This window comes from Pogona vitticeps, chromosome 2 (assembly GCF_051106095.1).
Source record: "Pogona vitticeps strain Pit_001003342236 chromosome 2, PviZW2.1, whole genome shotgun sequence".
In the NCBI taxonomy this organism is placed as follows: domain Eukaryota; kingdom Metazoa; phylum Chordata; class Lepidosauria; order Squamata; family Agamidae; genus Pogona; species Pogona vitticeps.
The window spans coordinates 185,815,514-185,831,452 of record NC_135784.1 but is presented as its reverse complement, the minus strand read 5'-3'; the positions used below and the strand labels follow the sequence as shown (position 1 = coordinate 185,831,452).

The 15,939-nt window shown below is 43.3% G+C and overlaps 1 protein-coding gene across 1 annotated transcript in view; it reads left to right on the top strand.

Annotated features, from left to right (window-relative positions):
• Window positions 1-14,818, top strand: part of LDLR (low density lipoprotein receptor) — a 31,512-nt gene extending 16,694 nt beyond the window's left edge. The window contains exons 8-18 of the mRNA XM_020791576.3: window positions 279-404; window positions 2,411-2,582; window positions 3,698-3,925; window positions 5,847-5,965; window positions 6,115-6,254; window positions 6,898-7,039; window positions 7,293-7,445; window positions 7,635-7,844; window positions 9,199-9,276; window positions 9,588-9,745; window positions 11,014-14,818. Of these exons, the coding sequence (XP_020647235.2) occupies window positions 279-404; window positions 2,411-2,582; window positions 3,698-3,925; window positions 5,847-5,965; window positions 6,115-6,254; window positions 6,898-7,039; window positions 7,293-7,445; window positions 7,635-7,844; window positions 9,199-9,276; window positions 9,588-9,745; window positions 11,014-11,049 (1,562 nt within the window). The 3' untranslated portion in view covers window positions 11,050-14,818. The remainder of the gene's footprint in view (window positions 1-278; window positions 405-2,410; window positions 2,583-3,697; window positions 3,926-5,846; window positions 5,966-6,114; window positions 6,255-6,897; window positions 7,040-7,292; window positions 7,446-7,634; window positions 7,845-9,198; window positions 9,277-9,587; window positions 9,746-11,013) is intronic.
• Window positions 14,819-15,939: the final 1,121 nt, after the last annotated feature.

Genomic DNA, 15,939 nt, shown 5'->3' with positions numbered 1-15,939 from the left:
CAGGAAGTCTTTCATAAGCGTTTTGAGAGCTAATGTTTCTGGTGGGTGTTGGCAACTGTGAGAAAGAGGGAAGGAGAAGCCTGAATAGGGTAGAGTGGCAAACCCAATATAGGGACATGTCTAATTTCTGTTCGTTCGGTGAGGTGCCATTTATGAGTCTCAAGCCTAACAAGGATCCTTTAACAATTTTTAATGTGCAAAGCAAAATGTGTAGACTGTGAAAAGACAGCTCTTTTCCCCCCCTCAGGGGCTTAAATGATATTCTCTTGGTTTTATAGATATCAACGAGTGTCTCAACCCTGATACTTGTAGCCAAATTTGTGTCAACCTGGAAGGAAGCTATAAATGTGAATGTAAGGAAGGCTATCAGATGGACCCAACTACCAAGGCATGCAAAGCTATTGGTAAGTGGAGGGTGCCTGCCTCTCATTACGCTTCTGTTATCAGTCGTCAGAGTAATCAAGAACTCTTGGTGACTGTTCTGCTTTTTCATTTCTCAGTTGCCCTTCACACTTCCCTTCACACAAACTGCACAGCAGAATGGTTGCTTAGGAAGAATAGTACTGCTTTGTATCAAAGGCTGGGTTGAACAACACTGTTGGTCTGTGCATGGCACTGCCAGACAGACTGCATCGGTCTGAGATGGGGAGGGTTTAGATGTTCTCTGCAAAGTGTTGGGACAGCTGTAGCCACTGTTTTGCCTCTCTTGTATTTGCCTAATTAAGGGGGAAACACACTATTTTAAATTGTAATAGCATGGAAGCAAGATCTTCCTTACTCCATCTTCTTGGGTACCAGTTTTAAGATGCTAGATTTCCATGTTCTCAATTCATTGTATAAGGAAAAAGCAAACTCTGTGCATGAACTAACAATGCCTTTAACAGCATATAAGCAAACCTACAAAATGTACTGCAGGATAAGCCAGATGTGCGTTGACACAAATGTTTTCATCAGTGACGTAATATGAGATCACATAAAGTCAAATATTTAAAAAAACAAAAATGGGACCATCTCTTTTAAAATAAAACAGCAGTGTATTTGAAAAAAAAAATCCACTTATATTCATCACTGGGCTTCAGACTTTTAATATAGCATAAGTGAGAACGTTTTACCTCCCAGATACTTTGGCCCACAAATTCCATGAGCAGGGCCAGTGATAGTTACCTGAGCCATTTTCATCCAAAATATTTGGAAGGCCGAAAGTTCCCGCACCTCTGATATACCCAGCTTTTGAGAGGAGAAAATCACGTTGGTTCTCTTCAAACACATCCTTTGAGTAGCCATCTTAAATTTATTGTTTATAATGTAGCATATTTCATATTCTTCATGGCCTCTTTGAATCACACCCTGGGTGATCTACGCGTGTGCAGAGCCTCATCGTAATGTTTTAGAACTTCTGCGGTAGCAAAAAACACATTAGAATAAGGCCCCTCCCCCCTCGTATAAGTACCTTGGCAACAAGGCTCCCCTTTCAGTTTCTTTCAACCACCACATTGAGAGCCTCATAGTTCTGCTTCTGTGAGTAAAAGAGAAAGAGAATTTACTCTTGATTCCTTCCTGTTATCAGTCTTTTTTCCTTTAAACTTTTAGATCAAATTCATTATCAGAGATTTTTTTCTTTTTTACTGCACTCGGCCTCTGGCCACAGCACCCCCTAATCATCGTTTTTACTCCTCAAATTATTTTTCTCCTATTCATGGCCCCTTTGGGCCTGTTTAAGTACTGCGTGGTCTGTAATAACAAAATACCACTCTCCGACAGCCACGCCAAGTGTCTTTTTTTGCTTGGGAGAGGCTCAGACCCGCATTCAGCACTCTCACCGGGTTGCTATTTGCCCAACTGGACAAACTGGAACTGCCAATCAACCAGTTGTTCTATCCAGCTCGATTTCGACAGCCATCGGTGTAGAAACAGCCATATCACTGTGACCCACATCAACTCCAACCTGCTCCTTACCTGGCACCTAAAAGACTCAGGACAGTTAAGGAATATTGTATGCTTTGTTGTTCTTCATTTAGTGGTGCCTCAAATATGACTTCCAAGAGTACACTGTGAATCTTACCTTGATGCACAGTAACTGCTTGGCACCTGTTTTTCATTATGTGAAGGGCTTTAGGTGGGACCCCTGATGCCTTCGTCTTCATTGCAAGCAATTACATTATTCCACCCTACCTTGTGTGCACTCTCTCTATTCATGTGCTGTGTGATGATGATGATTAAAAACCGTATTGGGTCTTACTAACTTTCTGTCACTTATAAAACCTTGAAAACATCTTTGGGCTGGGGGAGGACAGGTTTGAATCACAGTGCCATTCTTTGGGCTGGAGGCCTAAGCGTTGTGGCCTTGAATTGAAAGGAAGTGCCAGGAGGCCTCCGATTCTCAGTGCCCCTTTCCTTCCCCCTTTCCCAGGCACTGTGCCATACCTCTTCTTTACCAATCGCCATGAGGTCAGGAAGATGACCCTAGACCACAGCGAGTACACCAGCCTGATCCCCAAACTGAAAAATGCTGTGGCATTGGATATGGAAATAGCCAACAACAAAATCTACTGGTCAGACAGCTCTCAGAAGAAGATCTTCAGGTAAGCACAGTGTCTGTGTTGAAGTACTTGGGCTTCCTTCCTTGCCACGGGTGTGTGTGTGTGTGTGTGAGAGAGAGAGAGAGAGAGAGTGTGTGTGTCACTGAGTAACCCCCCTGTTGAGAGCTTGGCTGACTCCAGAACCATATTTAACGTATTAGAAAAGGGAAATGACCCAAAGTGGTTCTGTAGATAGTTGTGAATCCTGCATTCATTCAGTGGCAGATCAGCAAGCGGAGTCTCCTCTCAGCACATTCCTGTGGATTGTGGGCATCCTAGTGAGTCTTTCCAGAGCATGGCCATGCAAGACAAGTGATTTCAGCAGGGTCAGCGCAGATCCAAATGCCTGGAGGTGGCTGCGGGCCGGTCTTTGCCCTCTTGACCACGGCTTCCCTCTGGGTAATGGGAACGTTGGGGAGTTATCTCGGGGCTACACAGCCACAGTGGGGCATTGGCTCTGACTAGCATTTTAAAAAGGAGTCTTTTTTTGCCTAGGTAACCTAAGCATTGAGTCAGGCACTTGTTCTATCAGAAATCTATAAAGCCCTAAACAGCCTGGGTCAAAGCTATCTCAAAGATCATGTCTCCCACTGTGAGCCAGCTCAGGTGTTCAGATCATCAGGTGATGGTCTTTCTCTTGGTGCGCTTGGTTGGGGACACAGGAGAGGGCCTTCTCTGTTGCTGCTCCCAGACTCTGGAACTCCCTCCCTCAGGAGGCCAGACGGGTCCCATCCTTGCTGTCCTTCCACAAGCAGACAAAGACCTTTCTCTTCAGGCAAGCTTCCCCCCTCAGTGACTGGCTGCCTGTGTGGGATTCTTAAATGGTTTGTTGTGTCTTACTGCTTTGAATGCAGTTTGGGGGTAGGTTTCGATGATCATTTTTTAGTGTGATACTTGTTTGATCTTTTTTAGTATTTGTATCCTTACTGTTTTTAGCTTTTGAATGTTGCATTTTTAATGATATAAGTTGCCTTGAGTCCTTTTTAAGGAGAGCAGTGTGTTAAAATATTTTAAAGAAAGGAAGAGCTGAAGAATGACATCGGCTCATCCACCCCGCGACTCTGCCTGCCCCCTGCATTCCTTTCATTGGGGCTTCTCTCTTTGTCTCTTGCTGACAGCACCCCAATAGCTGTGGCTCACAACCATTCTCACCACACCACTGTGATTAGCAGTGGCATCAGACACCCCGATGGCTTAGCTGTGGACTGGGTGCACAACAACCTCTATTGGACTGACTCTGGCCTGGGCACCATCTCTGTGGCCAGCAGTGAAGGCTCAAAGAGGAAGACACTGATCAGGGAAGTTGGTGCCAAGCCGCGTGCCATTGTGGTGGATCCAGTCAATGGGTATGTGTCTTTACCTCACCCTCTCTAAAATGTGGTTGAACAAGTGTAAGGATACTATCCTGTATGTGCAAAAGTGCCTTGTGTTTCAGTTGCAGCTTCTAGAAAAGTCAAACAAGATGTGTTGAAGGAGCCAGAGCAGGGAAAGCCACTATTTCTAGGAGACCCTAACAAAATTAATTGATCCATCTGTAGGCTTCTCTTTTTAACCATACTCTTTACGTTATTCTTATCTATGTATGTTGGGGGGACAAGAAAAAGTAAATAGTGAATATGCCTTGTTGCATTCAAAAATACAGTGGTGCCTCGTTTAGCGATGTTAATCAGTGCAGCAAAAATCGCTGCTAAGTGATTTCATCGCTAAGCAATTTAAAAAAACCCATAGAAACGCATTAAAATGTGTTTAATGCGTTCCTATGGGCTTAAAAACTAACCTTATGCGAAAATCCTCCATTGCGGCGGCCATTTTCGGTGCCTCTAAAGCGAGGCAAAACAGCGGGCAGCCATTTTGTTTACCTGGTGGCCATTTTGGAACTGCCGATCAGCTGGCTGAAAATGGGGGCTTTGCGATGATCGCTTCCCTGCGATCATCGCAAAGCGAAATTTCCCCATAGGGGCCATCACAAAGCGATCGCTCTTGCAATGGCAAAAAGTCTATCGCAAAGCGATTTCATCGCTATACGGAGCAATCGCTATGCGAGGCAACAACTGTACAGTGGTGCCTCGCTTAACAATTGCTTCGTACAACGAAAAATTCACTTAACGATGGCTTTTTCAGAGCGATTTTGTGCTTCACTTAACGATTTTCCCTATGGGCGATTTTCGCTTAACGATTTCGGGACCATGCTTCACTTAACGACGACAGTTTTAGGTCCCCTTGTTTCGCTTAACGTTTTTTTTACAGCCCTGTTTTTGCTATTTTTAAAATATTCTAAAATGTTTAAAAAATGTTTAAAATGCTTGGAATCGTTAGTGCACCTAATAAAACCTTCGTTAACTTAATTTGGCTAGGTTCTGAGTCTTTTTGAATTTTTTGTGAATTTTTTTCCCCATTGAAATAGGCTTCAATGCATTTCAGTGGGTTTCGCTTAACGTTTTTTCCTATGGGGATTTTCGCTTAAGGATGGTAATCCGTTCCAATTGGAATGGATTATCCGGTTTTCAATGCATCTCTATGGGAAATGGTGTTTTGCTTAACGATGTTTTCACATAGCGATGGTTTTTTTGAAACCAATTAAAATCGTTAAGCGAGGCACCACTGTACTACTAAATATTACCATTCCTTACTTGCAGAAAGGAACATTGTTATACCCCTTGTTTCAAACCGTTAACATGTTGCAAGTATTTGTAACATAATGTCCAGAATCCTCTTGGTTTTCACCCAAGGCTTATGTAACTTGGCACAGCTAATGGATGAAGTGCCAGAACACATCTTGGTCGTGTGCGTAGACACACACCTGACTGCACAACTAAGATGCCTTCCAGTAACTTATATGTTAGCCACTACTAGCTGGGGTAACATATGCAAACCTTACACAAAGGCCAATAGGATTCTAGCCATTGCTTCCAACCTTGGTGAACAAGGTTGACTTCTCAAGTGGGCTTTTGGCTGAGGGTTGGTAACAAGAATTGTTAAGAGGAAGGACCCATCACTACAAGGGTAGAAGGGATGCTTCTTATCCAGAAGGTCCCCTGGCATCTCCAGGTGAGCCTGGGAGAGACCCCTGTCTCAGCATCTGGCCTACCAGTTAGTGGAGAGAAAATATGGTATAGCTATAACACAGCTTTCTGTGTAGCTCTGAGGATCTGGCAGTGGTTATTGGCCATGCTGATTTTCAAACATCACAATTCTGTCTTCTGTCACATTTGGCTTAAACTGAGCTTCTCCTTGTGTTTTGTGCATGTTCCTGTCTCCTGTTCTTAGGTTCATGTACTGGACTGACTGGGGGATGTCAGCTAAAATTGCCAAAAGTGGCCTGAATGGAGTTGACAGCTTTGCGCTAGTGACAGAAGGCATTCAGTGGCCTAATGGAATAGCACTTGGTAAGTCCTTTGTGGCTGGAGAGAGCCTGCTGTATAGCATAACCCTTAGCTTATGAGTTCTGCCCTCTGTCTTGGGCTTCTGCTGACTTCCTTGCAACTTATACGATTGTCTGCTGTATGGTGCTCTGAGACATCTCCTTCTGTGCTAGATCTGGTCAACCAGCGCCTCTACTGGGTAGACTCCAAGTATCATTCTGTCTCCAGCATTAGTGTGAATGGGAGAAACAGGAAGACCATCCTTGTGAATGAGGAGACATTGACTCATCCTTTTGGCATCACAGTCTTTGAGGTGAGGCAGGAACATGAATGGTATGGTCATGTATTATGGGGATGCCACATAGTTGGGAGCTATCGCTTCAGAGAGGCGTTACAACGGCGAATGACTCGGGTTTTTGAACCATCTTTTTTCTATTTGTTGCTAAAGCTCGCCCCACCCCCACCTAAAACAAATCAAGGAACTGTTTTTGTTTGTCTCCCCCCCAACAACTGCTTTCTTTGGGTGGAGGGAAGTGGATCTGAATCTTCTGAACCCTTGAGTCTAACCTTTCCTTTTGCCTGGTTACTTGCAAACCGCTGCTACCAGCTTCAGTAGAAAATTAGCAGGATTTAAACTGCAGACACTCGGAGCCTTCAAGAATCAGAGCACTTCAGGAGGGCTCAGAACATTATGCTTAAAAAGTAATTTGTTCCGTGCTTGTCTAGCTTTTAAGCAATAGGTTGTGTTGCCTGTTTTGAGGAGGCATGTGGGAATGTTGCTGTTTCCCTTATGCCCCTTGTGGGATACCCAGGGGTTTTTCTTCTGTATTTTCCTCTTTAAACAAAAGACTCATGCAAAGACTCTGATGGCTGCTGAGTGACACTCTAGCTGCTTTTGGATGGGATAAAGCAATAAGCCAGGCTCTCACTCTTCCAAACCTTGACTTTTCACCCAGGACAAGGTATTCTGGACAGATGTCATAAATGAAGCGATTTACAGTGCCAACCGGTTGACTGGCTCAGATGTTGTCAAGGTAGCGCAGGATCTATTTTCACCGGAGGATTTGGTTCTGTTCCACTCCGTGCAGCAGCCAAAAGGTACCTCTTCTTGTCTCCATCTTACCACCTCTAGGCAGGTTTCCCCTCTTCCTTTCCCATACCTTTTCCCTTTTGCAGTACAAGCCCAAAGGTGGCACTTGGGGCACTTTCAAACACAACCTTTGGACAGAAAACAAGTGTTAGAAGAAGTTAATCATTAAATCCTAGTAGGCCTTTAATGTTTCATACTTTGATGCCAGTGAAATTTCCAGATCTACTTTTTGAAGATGAGCTTCTTGTTCTGCCTTTACAGGAGAGAATTGGTGTGAAAAAGATGGTGTCCGTAATGGAGGCTGCCAATATCTGTGCCTTCCTGCCCCCCAAATCACTCTCCACTCTGCCAAATACACCTGTGCCTGTCCAGATGGCATGCACCTGGATGCAGGCATGAAAGGTTGCATCACAGGTATGGACAGAAAATTGAGAAAGCTAGCATTCTAGTATAGTACAGGGAGGGCCAAGTGTTGGGTTGGGACTGGGGTGGGTGGCTTCAGGTGTGATGTGTGTGTCAAAACAGGTGCCTACTCCTGCTTTTGAAAACTCAGTATGCTCACTTTGATACAGGCATTGATCTGTTGTCCTCTCCACCTGACAGGTGCCGTCTCTAACACTACAACATCTGTTACTGCCACAACCTCAGAATCCATCAGAAGAACCACACCTTTGTTGCTGCTTTCTACAGCCAGTGGTCGTCAAAGGCAGGCACCTGAACATCCACCTGCTGCAGCCACAACTGTGCTGAATAAACCCACTCCTGGCATCCCTGAACATACCACACTGCCAGTGGTCACCCTCTCCCAGCAAGGTGAGGGGCTTTCATGGGAGACAGACAGTCTTGGTGTTGCCCTTCAATGAGGTGTTGCTGTTTAGATTTCTGTTTACCTAAGCGCCTACCCTGTTAAGGGAAACGTATTGGGTGGGTAGTTGTGACTCCAGAATTTTGTTCTTCTGTTCATTGGGTTTTTTTTGTCTGCCCTGCTGTATGGCAGCAACTGTTGTCAGACATTCACATCAAACTTTGAATGGTACTCAGTAGAGATGGGGTATTCGATTACGAATATACTCCTACAGGTGCAGATAACCAGGGTCTGCCCCCACCCCTGGGCCAGACCGACCACTCACAATTCTACTGCTGCTGCAGGCTCCGAACTCCGTCGCTCCAGAGCTTGCGATGGATTAGCCACTCCTGGCAGAAGGTGGGAGGATGAGCCTCTCTGCCAGGTTGAATAGTGGCTAATCCATCATGATCTCTGAAGCAGTGGTGGACAGGTGAGTGGTCCATCTGGCCCCAGGGGGCTGGACTCTCGTTATCTGCACCTGTGGGGGGATACTCATATTTGAATATAAATACCCACATCTCTAGTACTCAGTTGAGGTGTTCTCAAGGCGATCGATGACATATCAGTGCACACTTGTCTTTCCATGGTAAGATGAGGCACCAAAAGATTATTCTCCATGCCTTGCAACAGAGTGAGAAATTCTAGAGCACTCTCAAGAAGAGTATGAATACAGTTTTTATGCCAATTGAATAAAATTCCAAGGTTAATGCAAATTGTGCAAAATGATGTTGACTCCTACTCTGTAGCATGGATTTTCAAAGATTAAGAGCATAAGAGATTCTTCGTTTTCATGGTCTCTGAATGCACACGACTGGGTTAAGTCTGCACCTGCGCAAGACTCATAAGGCTAAGGAACATTCGGTCTCCCCCCGAAACCTCCAACCCTGCAGTGGTCTCTACAGCTCATACTCTGCCATTTGACTCATCTAACCCTTCGAGCCTCTGGCCACTACTCATCACAAATTTCTTTCCCTTAAAACATTGTTCTTCGGACTTGGAACACATGCTCCATACCCTTGAAGTGAAACGCTCACTAGCACTCTGTGATTAAGGGACTCTTTAGATGAGCGAAGCATGCTCACTAGGAGGGAATGTCCTAGCGAATGCATGACTTGAAAGTTCTAGAAAGTTTTGAGGATTCCTGCACAGGTGCAGACCTTATCCATTTGTGCGGATTCATGGATGACCACTCGAAGTTCCAGAGTTACAGGTTGTTAACCTCTCTTTTTGTATAACAGTCAACTCACTGTGTTACTGTGATTTGTTAGTGGGATGGCAGACAGTTCCAATTTGACTGTGTTTTTTTTTCTCCCTCCTCAGCTTCAAACGGTATTGCTGCAGAAAGAGGCGAGGAAAAACACGGTGGCCCACGAGCACTCTCAATTGTTTTACCCCTGGGTAAGTTTTCTTCAAGGCAATGTTGTAGGCAGTGGGGATAGGAAGGGGATTTTCTCCATCATCCAACACTAGTAGTATCAGTTAATGGCTAAAATAATGCTTTTCTGTTCAGGGTGCCCTTGAGTTCAACCATATTATCGTAGTATAATAAATAAGGCACACTGTTGCATTTTTTAAAAAATTCAGCATTATTCACTTAACAGCAAAATTCTAGTTTCTGTATTTTGTGGCAAACTTTATGTTCCTCTCAGTTGCTGTGATAGGCTGATTAAAATATTGCTTTGTCTATGGGGATTTCTCTTTTTTTCCAGTGGTGATTTGCTTAGTCTCTTTTGGGGCTTTCCTTGTTTGGAAGAACTGGCGCCTCAAGAACACCAACAGCATCAACTTTGACAATCCTGTCTATCAGAAAACAACTGAGGATGAGATCCACATTTGCCGAAGTCAGGAAGGATACACCTATCCATCGGTAAGCTGTCGCCCAAGAGGAAGGGAATCCTGGGTGTCTTCAGTGCTGGGAGAGTGAGACTCGACAGTGTTTTGAAACACCCAGGAGACTCCTGCCTCCTCCTCCCCCCCATGCTGTCTTCCCCCCCCCTCCATTGGAGATTGCTTTAATATTTTGGGGGTATCTTGGGATAAGCACTGCCAGGAAATAGTTTGTGCAAACAGAGTGGCCAGTATCCTGTAGAGTTTCTACTGAGGAGGGAGTCCAGCCAGCATAGTTCTGTGGGAGTGTCTTGCTTGTGTAAGCACTGCCATCCTGCGAGTGAAGGGAACCCCTCCTGCTCTCATTACTGTGCTTGGTAGGACTGTCTGTTCAGTGGAACACCTAAAAGGGCATGAGCTGTCAAGTATCCAGAGTTTGAGGTAACTGTTAAGACATTTTGAAACAGACTAGGTATCTAAGATGACAGTAGTTTCTCTCCCCCACCCTGAAAAATCACAGTTTTGCTCCGTTTCTGAGCTTGCTTCTGTCTTTGCTGGAACATCCCCAAGAGAAGGAAGTGTTCCCATTGGGTGGCTCGTAGTGGCCCAGAAGTACTCTTGATTAAATAGGGAAACAAACGGGTGTACTTAAATTCATGACTCCAAATAAATGCTGGGCATCTTTTTCTGTAATTGTAGAAATGAGCTGTGCAGTTGTTTTAAAGGTTCTCTGTAAAAATAGGGTTGTGCTGAATATTTGTAGACAGACCTTTTTGTCTATATGGAGATCCAGTGAGATTCAAAATAGGATCTCAAAAATTCCTCTCACCTGTTCTCTTTTGCATTTATTCAGAACAGCTTAGGAACCTCAATAAATTGACACCATAGCCCCATTTCATTTTAAACATTTATTTTTAGTAGAAGCAAGTCATTATGGGAGCAAATAGATTTTGCTGTGGGACAGCCTCACCAAAGGGAAATGGAAGTTAGTTTACTTTGACAGTGTCTGTTATTCTAATTTCACTTTGGTGTTTCCCTCAGTGATGATGTCATGTAGCCAAAATGATGACTTGAGAATGATTTACATTTTCTTAAAATTACTGCAACACTACGGGATTCTATTCAGTCTTACAAAGGCTGCAGAGAGAACTTTGCTACAGAAACCAGGACTTGCACAGCAATTCCACTGATCCTTCCTTCCTTCCTTCCTTCCTTCCTTCCTTCCTTCCTTCCTTCCTTCCTTTATTTATTTATTTATTTATTTATTTATTTATTTATTTATTTATTTATTTATTTATTTTTGTACAGAGACAAATGGTCAGCCTGGAGGATGATGCAGCATGATCTCACTTCAGCACCTGAGGTGCCTTTCTCCAGACTAAGCTGCTTATTTCCTGGAAGGAGAACATCCATGTCCTGACATCACGTTCTCCTCAGCCGTCCAACATCACTTTCTGAACAACTTGATGGACGTTTTTTCCCTCCTCCACCTTTAAAAAAAAAAAAGAAAAAGTGCATTGGTCAGCTGCTGTCTTCACAGGACCGAGCAAGTGAAGCATGACCCCATCATGATGAGTTTTTATATTTGTGTATATTTATTTTTGTATCCAGTGACACGTCTGCTTGGGTCTCGTCCTCCTCCTTAATCTTGGCAGGATCACCCTTTTCTTACACATGAAGGAGAGTTAAGAATTTGACAAAGAGGAGATGGCTGTACTCTGGATTCATGTTTCGGTGTCTTGAAGGGGATTCTTGCCGCAAACTGTCCTTTGCTCTATTTAAAAGACAGACCGGCAGGCAGGCACAAAGGCAGCTTGGAAGACCAAGGGGTACTTACTGGAGCATTAGGTGAGGAGAGAGCCCCAATTTCGCCTTGGCCCCATCGCTTTGGGGGCCCTTCAGCGCAAACCACAACAAAGCAGCGTTGGAAGCCGATTGCCGTCTTTGGTGCCATGAACAGGAAACAGTGACTTTGTCCTCAAACTTCCAAAGGAAAAAAACAAACCTGCTTCTGTTGTGGAGCCTTCTTCTTTACCTTTCCAAACCCACCTACCCTCTGGTCACTTTTTGTTTGATCCCCATGTCTTGGTCCATTCCTGTTCTGTGTAGCTGTAACCTCGAATAACTGTATTTGCACTTGATTCTTTTCTTTGCCTCTCTGGCCACTTGAGCAAAGAAGGCGAAAGAAGAAAGAAACAGAGAAAACAAACCAATGAGAAATCAGGCTGGCTGTAAGGGGGAGAGGAAGCCATGCTTTTTACTCAATGCCCTGTTTGTGCCTTTGAGTGCAGGTTGACAAAGGGCTGCAGATTGGGCTGGCCAGGAAACCAGGAAATTGAAGCCATTCTCCTCCAGGTTCCAGATCACAGGTTTACAGTTGCCTTATACTGCATTTCCTTATGCCAGGTATCTTTTACAGCTTCTTCTGTCTCCAAGCTTTTATACCCCTATTTTGCCTTCTTTTAATAATGGAGGCCTCTCTTTTTTTGTGGGGAAGAGTGGTGCAAAGGAAAATCTCCTTGGCTTCTCTGTCCCTCGCCCTCCCGCTGGAAAACTGATTTGACACTTTGGGCAGAAATAATTTGCATGTGATAACCTTTTAACCTTTCCGTGGATGGAAGTGCTGGGTTGCCAGGTGTTCCTGAAATGACCTGAATCATTTCAGGAACACCTGAATTAACATGCTAATTAACATGCACTTCAGCCCCTCGGGTGGGTTTTCTATAGGGGTAATCATTTGCTGCTTTTTAAGTACTCTCAATTAAGGACTCCTTAGTTTATGAAGAATTAGAATCAGGGTGTAAAATTCAAAATAGTTATTGTAGCTCAGACTTGGTCAATACACTCTGATGAATGACTAGTTTCCACTGATCCTCTCTCACTCTTTTCTTTCTCAACACCAAATATATACATATATATATTTAATAACAAAACCTAAGTGTTCCTGGCCTGGCATACCTTAATCCCCTTCCATTGAGGGGCAAACCACTAAAATACCAAGGAAAAGCACTCGGAACCTTTCAGCCTGAAGCTGTGAAAGAGTCCAACCTTTGTCTTCTATTGCAGAGTGTGTAAATAATGTACAATGTTGAGGTATATATATATACATATATATTTCCTTTGCACAAAAGGTTGCCTTGTCTATTTGTACATATGTTCATAAAATATGATTTATTTATTTATAAGTTTATATTCTTGCGGTTGGTAATTTGGCTTTTTTTTCAATTGCGCTTGCTTTCTCATGATGCCTTTTATTTGCTCTTTATGTATAAAGAAAACATGGATGGGCAAAAGTGTGTTTTATGTGTGTGGATGTATTGGGGCAGATCAACTGAGATTAATTAAGAAGAGCAGTCTTAATCTGTAGTAAGCCTTACTGTGAATTCAGTGTAAATCATACACCTCTCAAAGTGTACTTCTACAGTAGAATGTTTTATACACGGCTACATCAAGCTATTTGGATTTCCTCACCAATATTGATACTTTGATTAATAAAGTGTATCTAATTGCTGCTCTTAGTGGTACTTTTAACAACAGGGTCTAAAGGATGTGAAGCTGAAGCCAAAAGAAGAATTAGTCTTTTCTGTTTTATATTGTTAATGCATATAGACAAAATGCTGGGGAGTGTATTTCCCTTAGACTCTCATTTTCTTCACAGCATTGCTTACTGGTTATAGTGTAGCAGTGTTTATCATCTGCTCACACAGAACATGTTTCTGCCAATTCAGTAAGGATGGATTGCCACTGAGCGGGCTTGAAATTATTTGCTATCCTTGTCTCTTTTCTCCCTTTTGTTGTTGCATTGTGGAATAATTAAAAAAAAACTCAGGTTTGCATCACTGTAACAGAATTGTATGTGGCTGTCTTGATTGGAAAAGCACAGGCTGGTCATAAAGCTGTACAAAATTCTATATGTTAATATATTGGCATGCCTTAAGCATATGTAGAATGTTCTTAAGGAAAGACTAGCCCATTGCTTCTCTTGTTCTTTTCAATGACGTAGAATGAAAAGTGTGTGTGTCTCAAAATAGACTCCAGGTTCCTTTTTATAGATGTAAACTTGGCACAGGGGCCTTATCTGAAAGAAGGGTCAGCATGTTTTTAACCTGTAAAGATGACAGAAGCGAGTGAGCTACTGTAGGCCAATGTATTTATTAGGTGGCACCTACATCCCTTTCCTGTTTACTCTTGGCTTAAGTGGCTTTTAATGCCTTTTCCCTCACTGGAAGAGAAAGAATGGTTTGGGGAAGTCCCTGGCTGGGGTGCAACTGGACCTTCTCAAAAATAAAATAAACAGAAAAACCCTCATGACTTCAACAGGCTTGCCTCTGCTTGTAGTCTATCGGCTTCTGAAACCCTGCTGCAGGAAACCTCATTTCAGTACAAGTATTAATGGGTGCTATTTGGAAAGGAAAATGTGGCTGAGAGAGGCAACGAGAGCTGCATTTTGCTTTTAGCATCTTGCTCTTGCAGCTGCTTTACTCTAGGGGGGTCCAGTGGTGGGACCTGTAAGGGGTGTGTGCATCTTCCCAGGAATGAATCACAGGAGAATTAGTAGTATAGAATTCATAATGAATGACGTGTACTGAAATTAGAAGGGGACAACCAGCTTAGTTACCTTTCGGGAAGTATTTGAAAATCTCAGTGCATCTTTTAAGGTGCAGAGTTTTGCTCTGCTTTTCTTTTGTTTCTTTAAAAGCTCGTGGAACATTATTTGTCCACAAGGTGGGGGGGAAGGCAGGGAAAGGAGCCATAGCCATTGTATAGCGATGTTGTGGGCAAGGTCCTCAGCACCTAGGGGAGTGGTAGGACAATCTCTGACTCCAGGAAGTCCATTTCTTGCTTCCTTTAGGCTCTTGCTTTGCCCTGGTTTGTTGATGCAAAAGAATCGAGGTGAAACATTTTAATGTCCAAATTGAAATTTTGTTTCTGGCTAATAGTCATTAAGGGGAAAAAATTCTGCTGAACCAGTTGCCAAAACTGAATGATGCAGATCATTTGAAAAGTAAAGGAGAGGTGTCAACTCTAAAATATCTTTTTAAAGTTCTCTGTTAAAAGCTGGGATCTTTCTTTGGATTATGACTACATGTAATAAATATTTCAGTACACCAAACATGTTTCTGTCGCTTTTTCCCCTCTAGTGCTAAAGGACTGTTAATTCACTGGCTGCAATCCAATAGTAAGTTGCAACTAAAGTGGGCCCATTGAATCAAGGGGATTGGATGTGAAAGTGCCGTTGATTCGGTGGGCTTACTCTAGTTGTGATGCACTACTGGATTTCAGCCATCATGAGACTGCACCTTGGCAACCTGACTATGCAGGCAATGCTGCTCTGCAGGACCACTTGATCTGTGCTGCCAATCTCCATGGACTCCATGCTGTCAGAGTACTGTACTTGGCTTACAACTTGAACTACAAGGACGCAGAGTACATCGAGCAGACAGGTCTGTTGAATCTGGGAAGAGCAGAGGTGGAGGGGTTTGTGTTTACACAAACAATGAGCACAGATGTTAAAATAATGGACATTCACTGTTCTCCTGATTTGGAGTATTTGGCAGTGAAATGCCGCCCCTTTTACCTGCCTCGTGAGTTTAATGTTGTTATAATAACAGCAATATATATACCTCCTGATGCTAACACAACCACAGCTTTGAGTTGTTTGTTAACTGCTACCAGCAAACAGCAGCAGGCCTACCCAGATGGAGTGCTGGTGGTAGCAGGTGATTTCAATCAAGCCAATTTAAAGACAGTCCTTCCTAACTTTTATCAGTATGTGGACTGTCCAACTAGAGGGGAAAATACCTTGGATCAGGTATATAGTAACATCATGCATGGATATAAGACGAAGCCATTGCCTAGCTTGAGACAGTCAGATCATATATCTCTGTTTTTGATTCCATCATACAGACCTCTTGTTAAAAGAATCAGACCATCAATTAGAGAAATGCAAGTGTGGCCAGTGGATGCATCTGAGCAACTTCAAGATTGCTTTAGGAGCACTGATTGGGCACTGTTTGAGGAGGACAATGTTGATACTTATGCCTCGACAGTACTGTTTTATATAAAAAACTGCATCAATGTTGTTACCACCACCAGACAAGTACGAGTGTTTTCTAATAACAAGTCTTGGCTAAATAGAGAAGTGCGCCTTTTATTAAAAGCCAGAAATGCTGCTTTTCATTCTGGTGATGTACTACAGTATAAAGAGGCCAGAGCTAAACTGAAAAGGGGCAT